Genomic DNA, 20,737 nt, shown 5'->3' with positions numbered 1-20,737 from the left:
GATGTAAATAAATTGCTGCTGTTATTTGGGTTTTATATATAATATCATAAAAACAACAACAGCACATAAAAGGATCTTTGACTCGTCACAGAAACACAAACAAGGCTTCGAGACATTAAACGTCTTCCAGGAGGAGAACGTTGACGACGGGATCAGACGGAGGTGTTAAAGCGGCTGCAGGCAGCTTTTGTCTGCAGGAGGAAATTACAGCAATTAACAGATCGGACTGGGACAGAAAACAACTGTTTTTATCAAACTGGCCTCCGTTCAGACTGTAAAAAACAAAAAAAAAAGGAGTTCAGCTTCCTCTCTGCTGGGAAACAATCTGTCAAGACCTTTTATTCTATGTGTTTGTTTCATGTGTTAAACGCTGTGCGCCTGTTTAGAAATGTGTCAGACTTTTATCTTTTCATCCGCTGCAGCTCTGAAGGAGAAACTACTGGTCTCATTTCAAAGAATTAACCCCTCAACATTCCTTTAAATTCCTGGAAAATTAGCCTAAAATGAGCTTTTTCCCAGGAGGGGAACTGTGGAGGGAACTGAAAGCTGAACATGGATCATTGTAAGTGTTACTGGCATGGACTGAAGGTTTTTAGACGACCTGTATCTGGGACTTATTAGCTGGAAAACACAAGCATGGAGCCTGACACAGTCCAACTTCTAATTCAATAACACAAAATGAAGATTTTACATGTTTTTCTGAGGGAATGTCTTTGTTCCCTTCTTGAAACTAAACTTTGTTGCATATAAAAGAACAAACACAACGGTGGAAAAGCAGTGAAACTATCCTCCGATGCAGCATCATCATCATCATCATCATCATCACACACAGAGAAGCTCAGATGTCAAGACAGAAACTCTACAAAATATTCATCATTTCTAAAAAAGTTGAGCGCCTGGTCTGCAGGTCGGGATGCGAGCGGTGTCGTGAGGACGGATCGAGCACTCAGCTCAGTCACACAGAAACATCAACACCGTCCCCGGTAACGGTCTCCGCACGCCATTTAAAGGGACGACCTGCTCTGGAGGTCACTTATATGACAGACTTAAAGGTGAGGTGAGGAGAGAAACTAAACTCACTGATTTGGAGGAATGTTTCACAGTTTTAGATGTTTTTCTGGTAAAAAACAAGGTCACAAACAAGTTTTATTGACTTTATTCTGTTTGGCTGCAGCTGCTATTTGTGCAAAATAAAGAAAATTGAATTAAAGCATCAACTGACAGAGAAACAGAGTCAGTGTGTTGAAACTGAAGCTACAGTTAGATTCTCTTCTTCTTCTTCTTCTTCTGTGATAATAAGCTGAGTGTCGTTGTCTTGTGAGGAGCTTTTGGAAACATTTCCAACCGTTTTCTAACAGAGACAACAAGCCTTCGCTGCGTTTTATAACCTCGTTCCGACTGAAGTCACGACTCAAATCTGATCTAAAGACATCAGAGTCATGACTGGAGTCATGTGACCAGGTCTTCCTGACCTTTATGAAGGCAAACCGTGTAAACCAGCTGCCACTAAAACCTCGACGCTGTGTAATAATTTATATTCAGGCCTCCATCATGGCGGCTCTTTGTTGCTCAGCCTCCGGTGACCTGGACTTTAATATTTAAACACGCTGACTTCAGCAGGAGTCTCCTCCTGCATTTGCATCTACAAAGCAGATTCTGTCAGTGAAGTGTCAATCAAACACAGCGGCTGCATGGAGAAGCTGGGGGGGGGTCGGGGGGGTCAGGGGTCAAAGGGTGAACAGCAGTGTCACCTCTCATCAGGCTGACAGCAGGAATAGAAGCAGAGTTCACTTCAGGGCAAGAAAAACAACTTCCTCTAACAAACCTTCAAGGAAAAACACAAGTGAAACTCGTCATAACTGTAAACAAACATGATAAACATGTTTTACAACATGTAAATAAACAGAATGATAGATGAACTGATCGGTCTGTATCTTAAAAACAAGTCTGACAGATGAATCAGCATTTTGTGCTTCATAATAAGTGAAACTATCAGTTTATTTTAGTGCTTCGTTCACAGTTACTGAGGTCAACGACCTTCTAACCACTTGTGAAAACATGTTAACACAGTTGTTGTGTGATGTTTTTATCTGTATTCAAAGATCTTTTATAGCAGCTTTTAATCTGGTGCTTTGCTTTGTTTGATGCAGTTCTTCTTCTTCTTCTTCTTCTTCTGTCTCCTGATTCCTTCACTCACTCTGAAAATGTAAAAGCTTCTTTTTAAAAGTCGGACATGAAGACGAGTTATTTTAATGATGTTTAGCTTGTCTGGAGGGAGAGGTCATTTATAAATCCCCGACAAGCAGACGAGTCTTAACGTTGAACCCTGTTGACCGTCGGTTCTGTTTCATGCTGTAGTTCAGAGGACGGAGACACTGACTGATTCAGTCGATAACTGATTCGCCGTCTGTGTCGTCAGCGATATGACAGCGTCACTACGACGCCAAGCCGGCGTGTTTTTAACATTTACACACTCTGGAAAAGTTGCGTTTTAGTCTGAACTGTGAGGGCAGTGACGATAACCGCGTTACCGCGTTACCGTGGTCACGCGAGGCCTACCGCGAGGTTGAGACCCCGGCATCGCCCCACGAGAACGACCACCCAGCTGGACGCCAAAAGAAGTGCAAAGGAAGCGGAAGAGTGGAAAGCGAGCCGGCATTCAAGCTAGGCTAAAGGCTAAAGGCTAACCCCAGTCCACCAGCTCTCCCGTCAATCTTCCTCTGTGTTTACCAGCTCAGTGTTGACATGATGGTCTGAGACACAACAACGGGTTTTTAACTGTGTTCACATTGTTGGTCCAACATGGCCGACGCTGGAAGAGCCTCCACTTTCCCACCGCTGCCAGCCAGAGCTCTAAAGGGTTAATGAGCTCAGAGGAACAACTCAGTGATCCTTTTGTTACCATGTGGGGGGGGGGGCCAGAGTGGGGGGGTATTTACATACTAAAGGAAGACACACACACACACACACACACACACTCAGGCTAGTTAGCCTTTAATTAGCAGTAGCTGTTCATTTTCACATTAAACTCATAGTGTGAGAGCAGAATCAGGGCTCTGTGTGTGTGTGTGTGTGTCTGTGTGTGTCTGTGTGTCTGTCTGTGTGTGTGTGTGTGTGTGTGTGTGTGTGTGTGTGGAGAAGTGAGAGCGCTGTGGTTTTTACTACCCAGCATGCCCTGGGGCTGCTGGAAACTTTGACACTACTTCTCTGTTTAAACTCTAGTTCCTGTTCACACAAACATTTACTACAAAGTTTCACTGCAGGTTCAAAACAAAAAAAAAAAACACACAAAGATCAGCTGTTTGTAGAAAAGATGATCCATCACAACAAACATCTGAGAAGTTCATAAAGACTCAAAGATTCATCAAAGATTCATCAAAGATTCATGGACGGTCTGAAGCGTCAGCAGGTCGACACTCGTAGAGGAGAAGAAGAGTTCAGAGACGTTTCATCAGGCGTCGAATCAAAGTGAAACAACTGTTACACTATTTATACCACAACCAGTCAGAAGGAGAAACTGACTCTCAGACACCTGACACACTCACCACATCAATAATATTATAGTTATAATCTTAATATTAAATATTAAATGAGACAAATTTACTTCAAAAACTGAAGGAGCTAAAAGGAAAATAGTTTAAAGTTGACGAGACACTATTTAGACTCTGGATCCATCAATTAATACAAAGTTCTTCTTGAAGCGACTTCTTTCTGACCTTTTACAAACAGCCTTTTATAGTTGAACGTTCTCTGTCTCTGGTTTACATGCATACGCTCCGTGACCCAAACGATTACAGTCAAAACACGTCAATCATCTTCTTCCTCTGACGTGTGGAACAATGATTCCGGAGCGCCGGTTCCACCCGGAATGTTTTGGCAGCGCACCGCTTAGCCGTAGCATGCTAGCAAGCACAGTTGAATCAAGCTAAATATCACATTATTAATCACATTGCTTGTGTTTGATGTTAGAAACGATGCACCGTGATTCATCCTAAGTTGTAACTGGTGGTGGGTGGTTTCATCGTGAACGTTTACGCTGCTGTCGTTTTGTTTGTCCTGATGGTCATTGTTCACTATTTTTTTGATATTTCATAGATTAAGTGATTAATCAATCAATAAAAAAGAAAAAAAATCAGCAGATTAGTCAATAAAACGAAATGACAAATAAAAATAAATCGATATATAAAATCATTTTAGAGTCGGTTTGTGTTCAGACGTTTAAAACTGTTTCAACTCTCTGGATCAATAGAAGATTTAAAAGAGTTCTGTTATTGATACTGAAAATCCTGGAGGTCCAACAAAAGTGTTTATGCATTTCCTTCCTCATAAAACACTTGATAAGTGTTTTAAATCCTTATGTTTACTAGCTCGCAGTCGTCTGTAGATCAGCGTGAAAACATCAAGACACCAACGAGAAAAACAAAACGGGACACAAAACTACTAGAGGTCAGAAACTCCACCGGGAACCTTTAACTGACGTCATTCTTCAGTAAAATCTGTTTTCTTTGAATACAAACAACAAACCAGCGTTTAAGATTTAGACTCTGAAAACCGATTTTTGGGGGGAATAAAAACGTTGTTTCAGTTTGGACGGAGAGGAAAAGATGCGTTTAGAGTTCAACAGTTAGTCGGTTAAAGGACGAGTTCACAGTTTATTCTAATCTGTCTCAACCCTCCTGTTGTCTTCGGGTCAAATTTGACCCGTTTTCAAATGTTTTTATATCAGAAATATGGATTTCTTTCATCTTATTGCCTGAAAATCACATGGATGGTTCCATACCACACACTTTGCAAGTAAAAGTAATGATCACTACTTTCATTGAATTTTGGGTGTTTTATTAAAATTTAGAGGATCTGTAGACTTTTGTCCTCCCGGGTCAATTTTGACTTGGTTGCATAGTCAACAGGAAGACAACAGGAGGGTTAAACCAACAGTCGGGAGTCTAAATGAACATTAAAGCTCCTGTTCATACTGACCATTAGAAGATCCCTTCATAATGACCTTACAATGGAAGTGATGGGAGATAAAATGAAGCTAATATGAAGCTTCAGCGTCCAAATGAGTCAAATCAAGTAGATATCTTTCAACGTTACAGTCTTTTTAGTGCCAAAGTTCCTCTTTTTGTTACTATACTTCCACCTGCAGCTCAACAGGGAAACACAAAGACTGTAAATGTGTCAGATATCCACTTGATATGACGAACTCAGACTGCTGAAGCTGAATAGAAGCTTCACACAGACTTTTAAATGACTGTGTGGACACACTGTGGATTTTATCCTCCATCACTTACACTGAAAGCACACACACACACACACACACACACACATCCGTCCATTTAGTCTATTGACAAAAAATGAATGATGCTTCTTAAATGTGACCATTTGCTTTGGTTTTTTTCACTATTTCTTATATTTTACAGACCAAACAAATAATCCAGATGTGTTTGTAGTCGGACTCTGCTGCTGCATCTTCAGTTTCTGACATGTGATAACTCTGATCTGACCCTCCTCCTCCTCTTCTCACATGACTACCTTTCCCATAAACCACTGCCTCAGAGAGATTAAATTAAATCATTTTCTACGTCCTTGGTCACACGAGTGGCTCCTCGCCGCTGAACGCTCCAGTGACCGCGGGACCGGACGCCGGGGCTGCTGGGAAGCGACAGATAAACGTGGATCATCTGCCGGTTGTCGGCGTGGTGATGGACGAGAGCAGAGACGAGGTCACACACACACACACAGAGCGACCTCCAGCCATGATTTATTTCTTACTGATGCCGTCACGCAGAGTCATTTACAAGAAGTGATTCAGTTTGTTCATCATGTATTAATAAGAACTCGGTTTGAATGAGGTCGACCACAGAAAGTGGAACAAATACAGCGGATGATGATCGGCTCTTTTCTTTAAAATAACTCAAAGTCTGCATGAAACATTTTAATAAAACCCTGAAATATTCTGGTGTAAAAACAGACATGTCATTTAAAGTGTGATGCCCCAAAACAACAAACAGATCCTGTGTTGTGTTTAACCTGCTTACAGAAACAGTGGAAATAGATTCCTGAGGTTAAAAACATTCATGATGTTTGTGGGTTTTATTATTTACAGGATCAGGATGTTCAGATTCACATTTATAATAATTACTCTGAGTTTGTTTTTAGGGTTGGAGGAGATATTTACAAGAGCAGGAACTTAACACAACTTTTCATGGCTGCTAGAGAGTGAGACTCAGCATCAGCCCCTCCTCACCCCTCCTCACCCCTCCTCATCCTCCCAGCCTGTTTCCTGAACTACAGACGCTTGCAAACAACAAACAGTCACGTGAAAACAGACTGTACTGCAGCGTTTCCTCAGCAAAATGTGAAGTGATCAGACAGTTTGAGTATACATGATGTTGTATTTATTATGCTAGCAGCTAAGCTAATTTAGCAAGGTGGTATTGAAGCCTCTGGAAACGTGGCTTGAAATAATAAAATGCATATATAATATCAACTAACTATTAGAAAACTGAGCTCAAAAACAGCTCATTTACTGCTCAAACCATCTCTCAGGACTGTGTGGGCGTGTCCAGATCACGTTTGATTGACAGCTCACTTTCAGCTCAAGTACCACTTTATTTTCTCTACATTCACTAAAACGTTTTGCTGATATGGAATAAAATACCTAATCTATCACATGGACCCTACTTGGTTAAAAAGCTTGACTAAACCACTAACTAACAAAACAGGTTAAACCAGCCAAATCTGTGATTTTATTTAACTATACCTCCTGGAGTATGATGCTAATCGTTTTAGCATTCTCCATTCACTTACATGAAACGGTTAGCATTAGCTTAAACGTTTTGCTATTAACTACCAAATCTATCAAATGGACCCTACTTGGTTGAAAGCTTGAATAATCCAATAACTAACAAACTAGGTTAGACCACCTGAAACTGTGTTTTTATTTAACTATAGCCCCCGGAGTATGGCGCTAATCATTTTAGCATTTTCCTTTCACTTACATGAAACGGTTAGCATTAGCTTTTCTATTCAAAACTTTTGAGCTTCTTATCAACTACCCCAGTAGTCTACTGGTTATCTTGACTAATCGGCTAACTAGCAGACTAGAGTAGACCACACATATCTGTTTTTATTGAACTATACCTCCCAGACTACGAAGCTAAGTGTTTTCTTTCTTTCACTAACATGAAACGGTTAGCATTAGCATTGCTATGCTACACTTTTGAGCATTGAGGCAATGCGTTTATCACATGTAACAGCCAACAAAATAAATCTGTTAGAAATGTGTGAAGCAGATGAAGAGTCTGTTGGGTTTAATGCTCTGCTGTCCCAAACATCGAACCTGTTTTTTGTGTGCAAAGAAACGCGGCAGCTTCAGTTTAACCGTCACTGTCTGGGCTCCAGTTTGGCGCCGTTTGAATCACGCAACTTTATAACCTCCACTAGATGGCGAGAGGGGCGGAGTCAACAGCGGGGACACGAGGCCCGAACAACAACAGAAGATGAAGATGGTGCTGAGTAATAACACCATTACTAAACATCTTAATTAATGTACATTTAACGTCTGACAGAAGGTCAAAGTGAGTCTCGTTATTTACTGCATGTTGATGGTTTTAACGATGACAGATTAATGAGATTATACTACAGGATTATTAATCCAACCATTGCTGAATCTGAAGAAGACTACTGAACATTTACCAAAGTGTTCTTGTTTGTTTATTTGTTTATTTACTTCTATGTTCATGTAGTTTCTCCAGAGGTCAGAGAGTCTAATGTTTTATTTTAAGCCTGAAGAAAAAAGGTCGGATGGATTATTTATTTATTGTTTTGTGTGATTTCTGCATGATGTTGAAATTGCAAATTTTGTTGTAGATTTTCAGTTTAATATGAATTTCTGGCGTCTGTTTGTCCGTGTAAACTGACGCAGTAATAAAACACGTCATCTGTTCTGTTTAAAAAAACAAACAATATGTGATGAATTATATGAAGTTGAATAAGACAAATATTAAAAGTCAAAGGTGACGGTTTGTGAAGCTCTGCATGAAAACACACATTTATTATCGTGTGGCTCCAAATATTACGTCTGCACATCGTTCCGTGTTCTAGTGGAAAATGCAATTAGCATAACTTAACCTTCAGAGCGGCTGCTTGGCTGAGCGTTAAACACACACACACACACATATCAGGTCATAACACCACATGAATGTAAATGTTTTGTGAAGCAGCTGCAGGCTGATTTCTTGCTGTCAGTCAGAGGAAAACCTCTCAGATTCAAACGCAGGGAGGTTTTTCCTCAGGAAACATGTTCTGCTGGCAGAAGAAAGACGCTCGGAGCCAAAAACTCAGATAAGAACAAAAACAGAAACACTGACTCACCCTAAAAAAACCTTTCCAAAAGTGTCAGTTTGATAATCCTGCTCCACCTGTAACGCTGCGTTCAGGTCACCTGGGAGTTACTGTAATTATGAGTTTCAGACTTGTAGATATTGATACGACTGAAATGGTTTTTGTGAAAGCTCCAATATATCAGATTAAATAACAAACGTGGATGATTCATACGCAGTTCAGTAACGTTTCTGTTTCTGTGAAGGACAGAAATATAAGATTTTTACTTGATAAAGACACAATCGTTTCCTCCATTAATTATCTATAAAACAATCACAGTCGCAATTTGAGAGACTGAAGTGACGTTTTAAAGTCCGAACCAGAGAATTTGAGGCATTTTTGCTCATGAAAGAAACAAAAAAAAAAATCAGTTTTATTAACAACGTTTCGGACAAAAACGTCCTGAATTTTACCTGATGAAGGTCGAAGGATTCATTTCAGCTCTAAAGACGACTCAACATTTAATTTACTCACATAAAAGAAGTGGATTTAGTGTAAATTTGTTCTTTAAACAGCGATTTAAAGCGGCTCTAATCTATATTTTTATAGCTCCACAATCTGATCTATATCAGTGTGTAATGTGTTGGTTGTGGTTCGTAGTGATGAACCTACAGACAATTATCAGTGACTCTGCAGCTCCTCTCGGCTTTACGGAGCTTTATAGTGAGTTTCAGCTCATTGTTTATCTGTCCGGCTGCAACTTTACTGTTCTGCTTCACTCTCAGCGTCTCATAGCGTCGTTTCGGGCCGCAACAGGCTGCTGGAAAAACATCAATCACAGTTCCTCACAACTTAAAGTGACATCTTCAAATGTCTTGTTTTGTCCGACTAACAGTCAAAAACTCAAATATATTCAGTTCAAAGCATTAAATCGTCCCGCTGAGTAGCTGAAACCAGCAAATATTTGATTAAACGATTATCAAAACACCTGCAGACTCATTTACTGTTGCAGCTCAGAGATCTGACCAATCACTGCTCTTCAATCTGCGCTCCTGATTTAAATTCAGGTGTCACACAACAACACCGAGGAAACAACCTACTTGGCAATAAACCTGTTTCTGGTTCTGAGTTTATTTTAACGTTTTATTCAACGCTTCATAATCAGGTCTGTGTTTTATTAAACGTTTCGTCTCCTACCAGACGCTGGTCCTGCCGGTTCGGGTTCGTCTCTGAGGACTCTGCTGATCCTGCGCTGGAACGAGGTGATGAAGCTGCTGATGGAGGGGGCTCGCCGCTCTGCGTCTGATCCCGCCTTCCTGAGCGCCGTCTTCTCCGGGTCATTGGTGGCGGTGGTCCCGGGCTCGGACATGGACCTGAGGAAGGGCAGGATCCTGCGCAGAGAGCCGGTCCTCGCCGAGGTTTGGTCAACAGGGGTCGCGGTGGTCGAGAACCTCGGTAAGCTGAGCATCTTCAGTTGACGGGGCTCCGCGCTGTGACCTTTGCCCTCAGGCGCCAGGCGAGCAGATGTCCTCCACTTGTATCTGTCCAATGGCCGCTCAGGACCTGACTCCCTCCTCCAGGGCTTCTTGTAACGGTGCCAGTGGTACAGAGCCTGACGGGATCCCTGGACCGGGCCCTCACTGCCCTCAGGGGGGGTTTTACTTCCACTCATGGTCCGGCGCACTCAGGCCTCCTCCGGGCGGCGGCGGCGAGCAGATGGAGGCTCAGAAACGGACCAAACAGCTGGTTAGTCGACAGCTGCGCTCCAACGCGGGCATTCTGCTCAGAGGAGTCGAGTCGGGCTCGTCTTCGTGGCGACGGCTCATGCTCTCTCTCTCTCTCTCTCTCTCGTTGGTGACTTCTTCTTCCTGAGAGGAAGTTGAGCGTCAGAAGAAGACAAAGTTTCTTTTGACAGCAGCCAATCAGCTCTCACCAAACTCCAAAACCAGCAGACTGTGGTTTCCCGTATGAAGAGACTGGAAACTGAAAGTGCCCTTCAGTCTTCTTGTTTTTCTTGATCAAGTTAACTTCTTTTTTTTTTTTAAATCTTCATTTCCTCAAACTGCTCGGATTATATTTTATTTAACAGTCACACAAAACAGCTGAAGATGACGGTGGAGCTTTGTGTTTGTAGAGGTTCAGGAAAAATGTTCATACAGTAACTTCAGAAACGTGATGCTGCTGAATCAAACCGTCTGAAGCATCACGATCGAGGCCTAATTATTAATTAATTACCGGTTGGTTTGAAAGTTCAGCGTCAGCAGGTCCGTTACTTTACTGAGTTTAACTGGTAAAAGAAAAAAAACAATTAAATTAAAGCTGCAACGATCAGTCGATCGACGGAACAATAATCTGCAAATACTTTGATAATTGATTAATTGTTTTTAAAGTAAACATGTCAGATGTTCCAGACGCTCATCTGTGAATCTTTGTGTTTTAAGCTGCTGGTTAAACAAACCAGGTGAAGACGTTACTTTGGATTTTAGGAAACTGTGACTGACGTTTGTCATTGTTTTCAGATTTTAAGTGATTAACTGATTAATAGAAGATAATAGTTACTCGCAGCTCTATATTAGATGTAAGCAAGTGAAACACACAGAAGAATAAATCAAAATAATGTATTTTTATGTTGATCTTTACCTACGTCAGCGCCAGGATGACAGGATGAAGCTCTAAAAAGTCCCGACCAGACAGACATCTCGCAACAAAAAAAACAAAACAACAAGAAGTTTGAAGAGAAAACGCCTAAAATCTAAATGTTTTAGGGGAGTTTTGTGATAAAAAAAGATGACAATAGAAGAGAAAGGATCACATCTCAACTTCCAGGCTCTTAAATCTGGGTTTCCCCTGATATTCCCCTGAAGTAGGTTAAAGGTTCTTCCACTCTGTCAGGGTCACATGCTGCTGTGTGTTTTCTCTCAATCATCTTGTTCCAGATCTTTATTGAACTTATATGATCAAACACAGACGCTGTGTCTTCCACTCGCTCAAATGGAAATATTCCAGAGTGAAATTTAATTATATAAAAATACTCTGAATGACTTTTATAAATGTGAGACGCAGACAGTTCTATCATCACATCTGTAAAGAATTAAAGTCTGTTGTGTTTGTTAAAACATGTATTGATTAGTATTGAAACGTGTTGATATCTGTACGTTAAGAGTCCAATAAAAACATGAAGCTTCAGTCAAACTAACGATTTCATCTCTGAGACCAGAATGAATCAGAACCAGCAGAAACCTCCAAAAAACTTCCATACTGAAAAATGTCTCGTCATTTGATACCTGAGGAGTAAATCTCATCAGCGTCAGTGAGCCAATCAGCATGCAGCATGCTTGTACAAAGATCTAATAATTAGGGATGAGCAAAATTATTTGTATTTGTATTTGAATAAAAGTGGAAAGAGGCTTAAAAATCCTGTTTTTGTATTTATTACACTATTAATTTTAGAAAATTTTGAATTTTAGAAAGGTGTTACAATAAGTGTTCATGAATAAATTACCTTATGAAGGAGGCAACACATCAGGTCTCGATCTGGAGTGGGGACTTTACTCATCGACTCATTGCAGGCAGACCTTTGAGTATTTATACACCCATAACTCACAGACAGCACAGCGTGTAATGTGTAGAAGAACTTCAAAGGTGATTCTTGCTTTGCACTTTTCATTTATTGCCTATTTTTTACAACCTAACTTTGTGGAAAGGAGAGGAAACATGTGATGGAGAGTCTGGTGGGAACTGGTATTTGATGGGAGGTTTTTTCTTCCCAAAAATAAATAATTTGTTAAAATATTTGTATAAAACCTATTATTCGTGCTTTGCTGAATAACCTATTTGTATTCGGGCACACCCCTACTAATAATGCTGGTGATTGGCTGTCTAACATTACACGTCATAGAGGAATGCAGGAAAAACACTACGTTACACACAGAGACGGCGCTCGTGTGTGTGTGTTTTTATTTTTAGAGGCTCGACTACAAAGTACGTCAGACGACCACAAAGGGAAACCGTCGCCTTCAGATTAACAGCAGCGGTGGTGAAAGAACGGTGAAATAAACTGGGACAATTAGCAAAAACGCTACCTGTATTTCCACACATGGCTAAGAAGCTAAGCTAATATGGCGGCCCGCTAGCCAACGCACAAGTCATCTGGAAACAGAAATAATGTACTGTGAGTAAACTGGACACCTTCCAGCTTTTATACATTTTTATTTATTGATATTATGTTAAATCGGTTTATTTTTTAAGCTGTAAAACTGCTTTGAGTATGAAAAAATGCAAAGGAGCTGAAACATGATGTACCAGTATGTGAAACGTAATCTTTGTGTTAAAATGGATTTTATTCAACAGGTATTGAAAAAAGTAACGTTTAGGAGCCGGTATCAAAGTCAAGGTATCAGTAACAGTATTGAAAACCTTTGAAGGTCCTCAGCCCTGTTTAAGAATGTACTTGGGGCCGCGTGGATGTGAGTCGCATCGCGTGGACGAGCCTTGCGTGGACCTGCGTCGTGTGGACGAGCCTTGCGTGGACGTGCTCTTAGAAAGGCCTCATGAGTTTAAACTGACTGACCACCAGCGGATGATCAGCGGGGGTGAAGAGATTAAGTCTTCTTGCTCTCGGGCCTCCAGCCGAGCCGAGGGTGGGGGGGGTGTTATAAATATTCATTAACATTAATCCGCTCCCTCTCGCTCTGCAGGGCTTCTGTGTCCAGACAGGAAACAGGAGCGGCGTCTCACCGGGAGGCGACGAGGACGCCACCCGGGTTTGTTAGAGAAGTGACGGCGGTGACGTCAGAGGTCAGCTCAGACGCTGCAGAAGAATCTCAATTAAATTAAACAGAAGTTTTATTCATTTCAAGTTAATTCAACATCAAATGTCTAGTTTTCATTTTCAGACCAGTAGATTTACTCAAGTACAGTTTGAGGTACTTGTACTTTACTTGAGTATTTCCATGTGATGCTACTTTCTACATTTCAGAGGGAAATATTGTACTTTCTACTCCACTACATTTATTTGACAGCTTTAGTTACATTTCAGATGAAGATTTGACACAATGGATAATATAACAAGCTTTTAAAATACAACACATTGTTAAAGATGAAACCAGTGGTTTCCAACCTTTTTGTCTTTTGACGTCTTACAAAAAGCAGTGTGTAGTCGGGGTCACATTTCACATGTCTATGAGTTGTTAACAGCTCCACCAAATAGTGATTTTTCCCTCTAAACTTCTCACATGCTTTCATTTCAATAAATGTTCAAATGATCCAATATTTCAGCAAAAATCAAAGATTAGAGAAAAAGTCCAAAAACTGAAAACAGATTTGTGTATCAGAACTTTGTTTTTTCTTCTTTCCTCTCCCATTAATCATCTCACCACCCCTCAGATTTATCTGCTGACCTCAGTTCTTGGCTGTTGGGACGGATGATTCAGTCCTCGCTGTGTTTCTGCAGTAAAAACGTCGTTTTCACTCATCATGAATTTTATCTCCTCTGCAGCACAAAAACATGTTACACAAGACTCCAGAAACTCCTGCAGGTTAAAGGACGAGTTCCCAGTGTTCCCAGTGTTTCCAGTGTGTTAAACCAGCAGTCAGGTGTCCATATGAACAGTGAAAGATAAACTTTTAAATACATTTGTGTACAGAAGGAGGACTGTGGATTTTATCCTCCATCACTTCCATAGTGAGGTCATTATGAAGGATCTTCTACTGGTCAGTATGAACAGGAGGAATGATTACAGCTCCTGACTGTTGCTGATGTTGTAAACACGTAACTGTCTCGTCTTATCTCGAATATAAATCAACCTCCACTTTTTCAAACGTAATATCCAGATATGATCTTATAATCGGGGCGATACAGTAAAACCTTCAGTGTATTATATTTATCTCTAGATGAGTTTGTTTGACTCTTGAGACGACAGTTAACTCACATCTTTAAACCAGGCAGAGGAATTTATATCTAACCAGGTTAACATGTCTCTAATTTGAATCAAAATAACTAGAGAGAGCAACAGAGACTCTTCCTCAGTTTGTCTTCCAGGATAAATCTCATCTTCATCCTGCTGGGCTGTAATGAGCAGAGGAGGCTTTAAAAGACGCAGCGTCCTGAGTGACCCACATATCAGCATTTATTGGATAATGAAGCGGCTGGTGTCCGGGACGACACCGCATGTAGGTCAGAGCTAAGACCCAAGAAGGCTAAGCCGAGGAGTCCTGAACGGTGCCAAGTCTTCCACCCTCCACCCACCCTCCCTCTACCCTCCTTCTACTCTCACTCTACCCTCCACCAGCCCACAGACAACAGGGACCGAGAGAGTCCGATTCCTGCCAGACTTCCTGTTGACATGAGGCTGACATCAAAAGACTGAGGGGGGGAGAGAGAGAGCGTGTGAGAGTTTCAGTACAAACACCAAAGCTTTCTTTATTCTACACCTCACTGTGCTGATAACATCAAGCAACACTCAATCTGAATAAAACATCGTATAAAATAAATACTATATAGATATATGATTTAAGTCAGAAAATATGTGATCAAAGACCAAATAATCTGCCCTCACTGGTCGTCTAGTCTAACCAGTCGCCTCCCTGATCGCCGTGAAACAAAACACCAGACCTGAGCAGACTGAGCTCAGCACATCAACATCAAGCCACTTAAATATAAAAACTATTTAAAATCTAAATAAATTAACTAGTTAAATAAACGTTTCTTTTGTCTCTGTTTCAGCCCTGCGTCTACACTACAACAGCGACCTTCCAAAACGTTTCCAGAGGGGTCTTAAGTCTTAAAACGTCGGCTCTGTTCCAGGTGGAAACTGAGCTTTGTGGTCGCGAAAGTTGTAAAGAAGAACTTTGTGTCATCTCCGACTTTTTCCTGAGCGATCATTTTAAACATCAGTACCTGAATGAATGCTTGGTGATGACTGGCTGGTTAACAGGTAGAGTTTATGAGACGCTATTAAATCCTCTGTTTCTGTTGTCTGACAACAGAAACAGAAAAAATATGTAAATGAGGAACGATTACATCATGAATCCAGCTGCGTTAAAACAGCGAGGGAGCAGACTGGCACTCAGCAGAGGCATTTAATAAGATACATAATCAACATTCATCTTTTAAGTCATTTGTCAAGTAAAAATGCCAAACTTTTAATGGTTGCAGATTCTCAAATGGGAGGTTTTGCTGCTTTTTAACATCTTTGATGACAGTAAACTGAATATATTTGTGTCGTCGGTCAGAAAGAACAAGACATTTGATGACATCACTTTGGCCTTTTAGATTTATCGACTTATCGTTGTAGCTCTAATCATAAATCCATCACCAACTATTTCTATAAGTTCTTTCACTCCAGGAGATCTTGTGGGCAGGAGCGTCGGATCTAAAGGACAGACCTTCATCCAGAAATAGTCAATGAAGTGATGAAGGTCTGAGGACCAAACTGTTGTAAATAAAGTGAGTAATAAATGCTAAAATTCTCTGGTTCCAGCTTCTGAAATGTGAATATTTTCTGGTTTCTTTAACAGTAAACTGAATATCTTTGGCTGTTAGTTGGAACAAAACAAGACATGTGAGGTTGCAGTTTTGGGAAACAGTGATCGACATTTCTGACCATTTTCTGACATTTCATAGATCAAACAACAGCAGCTTTAATCAATAATGAAATAATTGTTGGTTGCAGCCTCAGAGCAGAGTCACAGACTGTCTGCGGGGATCGATCGGACCAGTCTGTGGTCATAAAATAATAATTTAATCTGTTCCTCGTCTTAAGCAGATGCAGCTGTGATGCAGATTTGTTGAACTGAAAAGAGGACAAAGACGACATTTAGCCGTTTTAATGTGGTTCAGGTGTTTCTCTGTGAACACAGCTCACTTTTAAACACTGTTGATGTGGACGCACGTTGTTTTTATGCTGTTTTAGAGGTTAGACAGTGTAGTGTAGCTGTACTGTACGGTCAGCAGTCTCTATAGACGTTTTTAAAGAACTATTGAGGACCCATCGTTTTAAATTGGCTTTTGTGTCTTCTTGAGTTGTGTGATTGGTGTGTGTGATGTGTAATGATCATTTGTTCATGTGTTTCTACTGTTTTTAACTTGTGGCACATGTTTTTACTCTATGTATGTTTTTATGGTCTTATTTTCAACTCTTATTCCTGTGAAGCACTTTGTGAATTTCATTTCTGTGAAAGGTGCTATACTAAATAAACTTATTATTATTATTGTTATTATTATTATTATTATTATTACTGTAGTCTCACTGTAGCTGAATTCAAAATATAGTTGTTCTCATTTACATACATTCATATGTTTTTGTGGTTCTGTTGTCAGACAACAGAACAAGAATGAAACAGTAATTAATCATGTCCCATAAACTCTACCAGATACCCAGCAGTCATTTTCAACCTGCTGCGTTACAGTATTAAAGTCATTATTTTATAACTGTGATGTCATCTGACAGAATCAAACAGGTTAATGACAACAGTTGCACTGTGTGTTCCACGTTTCCCCCGAACACACTGAAACACAGCTGGCGTTAGAAGATTTACACTCTGGAGAAAACGGGTGGGAGACGATGTGTTTCCACATGAAACCGACTAAACGTAGACGCAGCCTCAGTCGGGAGGAACCGAGCGGACCCGTGTCGACCTCTATCGCAGGCTGTGAAGTCAGCGGGAAGCATCGACTCCTCCGAGAACACGAAGGAGACAGAAATCATTCGCACCTCTCAGATCCGCCGACAGTCAGACTGTTTTCAGCCTCTTCACACCTGCAGCTTCAACCGGGAGCCTCACAGGTGTACCAACAGCTCACCAGTGTGTGGAGAAGCACGGGTCAGTAAACGAAGGACGCGAGTCGGACTGTGATCATCTGCCAACCGGCTGGTCTGAGCAGGAGAAACATGGAGGGAGCGAGTTCCCTCACTGAGCTGGTTTAACCCAGGAGGGTTCAGCAGGTGGAGCTCAGGTACAAGATCCAGACGCATAAAGGATGCGAACACACAAAAACCATGAATACGCCTTTTTCCCAAACATAAGCTGGTATCTCTCTCTATCCAACTATATCTATCTATCCATTAGGCATGTGCTCAGTATTTGTATCTGTATTTGTTGAGGCAGCAAAATTATTTGTATTTGAATAAAATGGTAAGAGGTTTAAAAATTCTGGTTTTGTTTTTATTACGCTTTTAATTTTAGAAAATTAAAGTGTTACAATAAGTGTTCCCTTGGGAGCGCTTCATTTGTGTCAGTAGCTCAGCTTTATCTCTGGGGAACACTCCCAACTCCAGGAGTGATGTCCAAACTAGGAGATGTGCGTCATGCAGCAGGTGGATGTGACTCCCCTTGTTAAGACCTGCTGATAGACGTCACAGCGGAGCAGAGGAGAGACACTGAGATAGTGATGTAACCGACCTGCACGCTGCTATTTAACGTTTTGTTTTTTCTTCCTGAAAACAAATAATTTTTAAAATATTTGTATGAAACAAATATTCGTAAAAAAAAAAAAAAAAAACCTACTATTTGTGCTTTACCGAATAATGTATTTGTATTCGTACACACCCCTACTATCTATATAAATAATATATAAACATGTGTTTCTGTAAAGTGATCTGAGGGTGATGATGTGGAGATAAAATATAAGCTGTGAAACATTGTTTAGTTTGATAACCAGCTGCACTGATGGTCTACACAGCGATCTGTAACACGCCAATCAAAGCTGTATGTATAGACGTATTATATATAAATTACTTATACATGATTAATTAATTTACACAGGAGTCAACATTTTATTTTGTTTAATACTCTTTTTTATTTTATCCTTAGTCGTGACACTTTGTACAGTCAGTTTAGATACAAGCTGTAAACTAATCATTGATTATATCTCTGAGGCGACGGCGGTTTACTGTCCATGTGATGAATTAATGATACAGAAACTGTTTGATTGATTGATTGACAGCTGAAAAGACTGGTGGAGCAGCAGCGAACTGATATGAAAACATCTGGTAAAGACGTCTTTGTCCATTTATGTCTGATTGTGGGAGTGAAAATGAGCTTGTGCACATGTCTCCAATAACACAACGTCTGAGATTTATAAAGCAGAACAGGATTAAGTTTAACTAGTTTAGTTTAGTTCCTACTCTGAGTGTTAAAAATGGTTAAATAACTTCATGATCACCTTGTATTTTATCCATTGGGCAGCAGTCTGTACAGTATATTGCAGTTTTGTTAGACTCAGCATTAATAAATAAGATCAAACACAGTTAAATACTGTTTAGAGTTTAAAACAGTTGACTGGAAATCACTTGAAATGCAGCTCAGTGTCTCATAGATTCATATTATTCATTGTTAGATTGCAAGAACTGTGTAGTTAATGTTAATCTACAGTTAATAAAAGGTAGAGAAACGTGTAAATGCACACAGAACATAATACCAGTTATTATCCTGGAGATGGTTGGTGGTATTGACACTGTCGGCATGTTTCAGATGGATACAACAGAAACATCTTTATCAATCTGACGAAACCCACACAGAGTTTTATACATCTGGCTGCTGGAATCTAATTTATGTTTCTGGCTTCGGGCCCAGACGGGGAGACGTAACGAAACATTCCTGCTCCTAAAAATCACCGAGAGCATCGAGAGGAAACAACACGCGGTGAGGGAAGACAAACACAGAGTTGTGGAAGGAAGTTAATCAGGTGGAAACCCAGAGGACGAGTTTAGGGCCTCCGTGATGTATGAGAACACAACCTCAGAGCTCAGGGGGGTTCAAAAATGAAAAGTCACGGCCTCCCGCTGCTTCATTAGACGCCACTTTGTCGACTTCTTGTCCTCATCCTGCCGGAAACCAGGGGCAAGACCCGGCAGCAGCAGCAGCAGCAGCCTCGGGCTAAAAATAACCTCCAGCCATAAAGAGACCGATAAATCAGCCGCTGGATACCAGCAGAGGGAGGGACGCGGCCCTGAGGAATCCTGGGTAAAACCCCCGCTGCTGTCACTGATCTGAGGACAGACGACGCGTCCAGAGGAGAAACAGGAAGTTGGGCCACAGCGGCGGCCTCTGACGTCAGACTCCAGAGGTCCAAAAATGTTTAAACAACTGGAACTTTTTCTTTGAAGCGGCGCGGCTGAATCCTTCAGACGAGGGTCGAATGGAAACGGATCGCTATAATAAAGTCGAGGTTAAAAGTTCATTCACTCGTTAAAAATCTCTCACGGTCAAGGTCCATTTAGTTGCTGGAGCTTTCTATCAAATTGCACAATCTTTATCAGAAGATTGAAATGCAGATGTTGAAAATCACTTTAAGGTCTTTTCTTGTGCATGTTGTCTTAAACACTGAGATTATTTTCACTAGCGATCGTTCTGCTGATCAGTTCTCAGATTAATAGATTCATGACGTCTTTTATATCTGATATAAAAGATATTAAGTTCATCAATCAGTGCAGCTGTGATTCTGGTCCCAGTGCTCCCAGTGGATCCTCCTCTGTGTCCTGAAATAGACATCAGCGTATTTCTGACCACAGAAGCTGGACTCTTGTTTTGTTTCAGAGGGGATATCCTGTCGTCCCCCCCTCCCCTCACCCCCCCTCCCTCCTCTGCCTCATCCTGATAACAGCCGGCCCGCAAGGAACTTTCCATTTCCTCCTCTGATTCCCTCTCTGCTCCATTGTCCTGAAGACCTCCGAAACCGTTTTCAACCTGTTCCTATAAACTGTGTGAACTTTACACGAGACCGCCGCGTGTCAGATGACGACCAGCTGGAGATCAATAATCAATGATCGATGATCGTCGGCCTCTCGTGATGATCCAGATATTTACACCTGAACAACCTCTTTGATCAATGTTCTCATGTTCATGTTTCAAGGTTAAAATCTGTCACAAAGAAACTAATATCAGTCAATCAATCAATCAGTCGACTAATCGTTTAAGTCATTTTTTCAAACAAAAACAATATTTGAAGGTTCTCAGATGAAGGAATTCTGAGGCTGCAACTAACATTTATATCATCATTGATTAATCCATCGGTTATTTTTGTGATTAATCGATGCTGAAAGACATCGATCACTGTTTCCCAAAGATTCCTCATCAATGATTTGTTTTGTTCAGATCTTCAGTTTACTGTCACAGAAGACTAAAGAAACCAGAAAATATTCACATTCAAGAGGCTGAAATCAGAGAATTTCTGACTTTTTTTTCCTTAAAAAATGACTCAAAACAATTAATCAATTATCAAAATAGTTGGCGATTAATCGATTCATCGACTAATCATCGTCTTGTTTTGTCTGATTAACAGTTTATCATCATGAATGATGAAGAAAAGCCTGAAACCAGAGAACTTTTGGCTTTTTTCCTTAAAAAGTGACTCAAACGATTATTCAGTTATTAATATTTTGCTGATTAACTGACTGATAGTCGCAGCTCT

At 40.7% G+C, this 20,737-nt stretch overlaps 3 protein-coding genes across 6 annotated transcripts in view; 2 read left to right on the top strand and 1 right to left on the bottom strand.

The window, feature by feature from the left end:
- The window catches only part of LOC137194785 (tripartite motif-containing protein 16-like), a 200,704-nt gene that overhangs the window by 78,153 nt on the left and 101,814 nt on the right, over nt 1-20,737 (top strand). The window lies entirely within an intron of this gene.
- LOC137194786 (tripartite motif-containing protein 16-like) overlaps nt 1-20,737 on the top strand; it is a 192,258-nt gene that overhangs the window by 69,707 nt on the left and 101,814 nt on the right. The window lies entirely within an intron of this gene.
- rasal2 (RAS protein activator like 2) overlaps nt 1-20,737 on the bottom strand; it is a 92,026-nt gene that overhangs the window by 65,056 nt on the left and 6,233 nt on the right. For 2 of the 4 annotated variants that reach the window (XM_067606933.1, XM_067606934.1), the window contains exon 1: nt 9,523-11,018. The exons of 1 other annotated variant lie outside the window; for it this stretch is intronic. In XM_067606933.1, coding sequence (XP_067463034.1) covers nt 9,523-9,997 — 475 coding nt within the window. In that variant the 5' untranslated portion in view covers nt 9,998-11,018. Of the gene's footprint in view, nt 1-9,522; nt 11,020-20,737 lie in introns of those variants that run through there. One more of the 4 variants, XM_067606935.1, reaches the window with a different exon arrangement.

The sequence above is a fragment of the Thunnus thynnus genome, chromosome 12 (assembly GCF_963924715.1).
Source record: "Thunnus thynnus chromosome 12, fThuThy2.1, whole genome shotgun sequence".
Classification (NCBI taxonomy): domain Eukaryota; kingdom Metazoa; phylum Chordata; class Actinopteri; order Scombriformes; family Scombridae; genus Thunnus; species Thunnus thynnus.
This window is presented reverse-complemented; position numbering and strand designations above follow the sequence as displayed.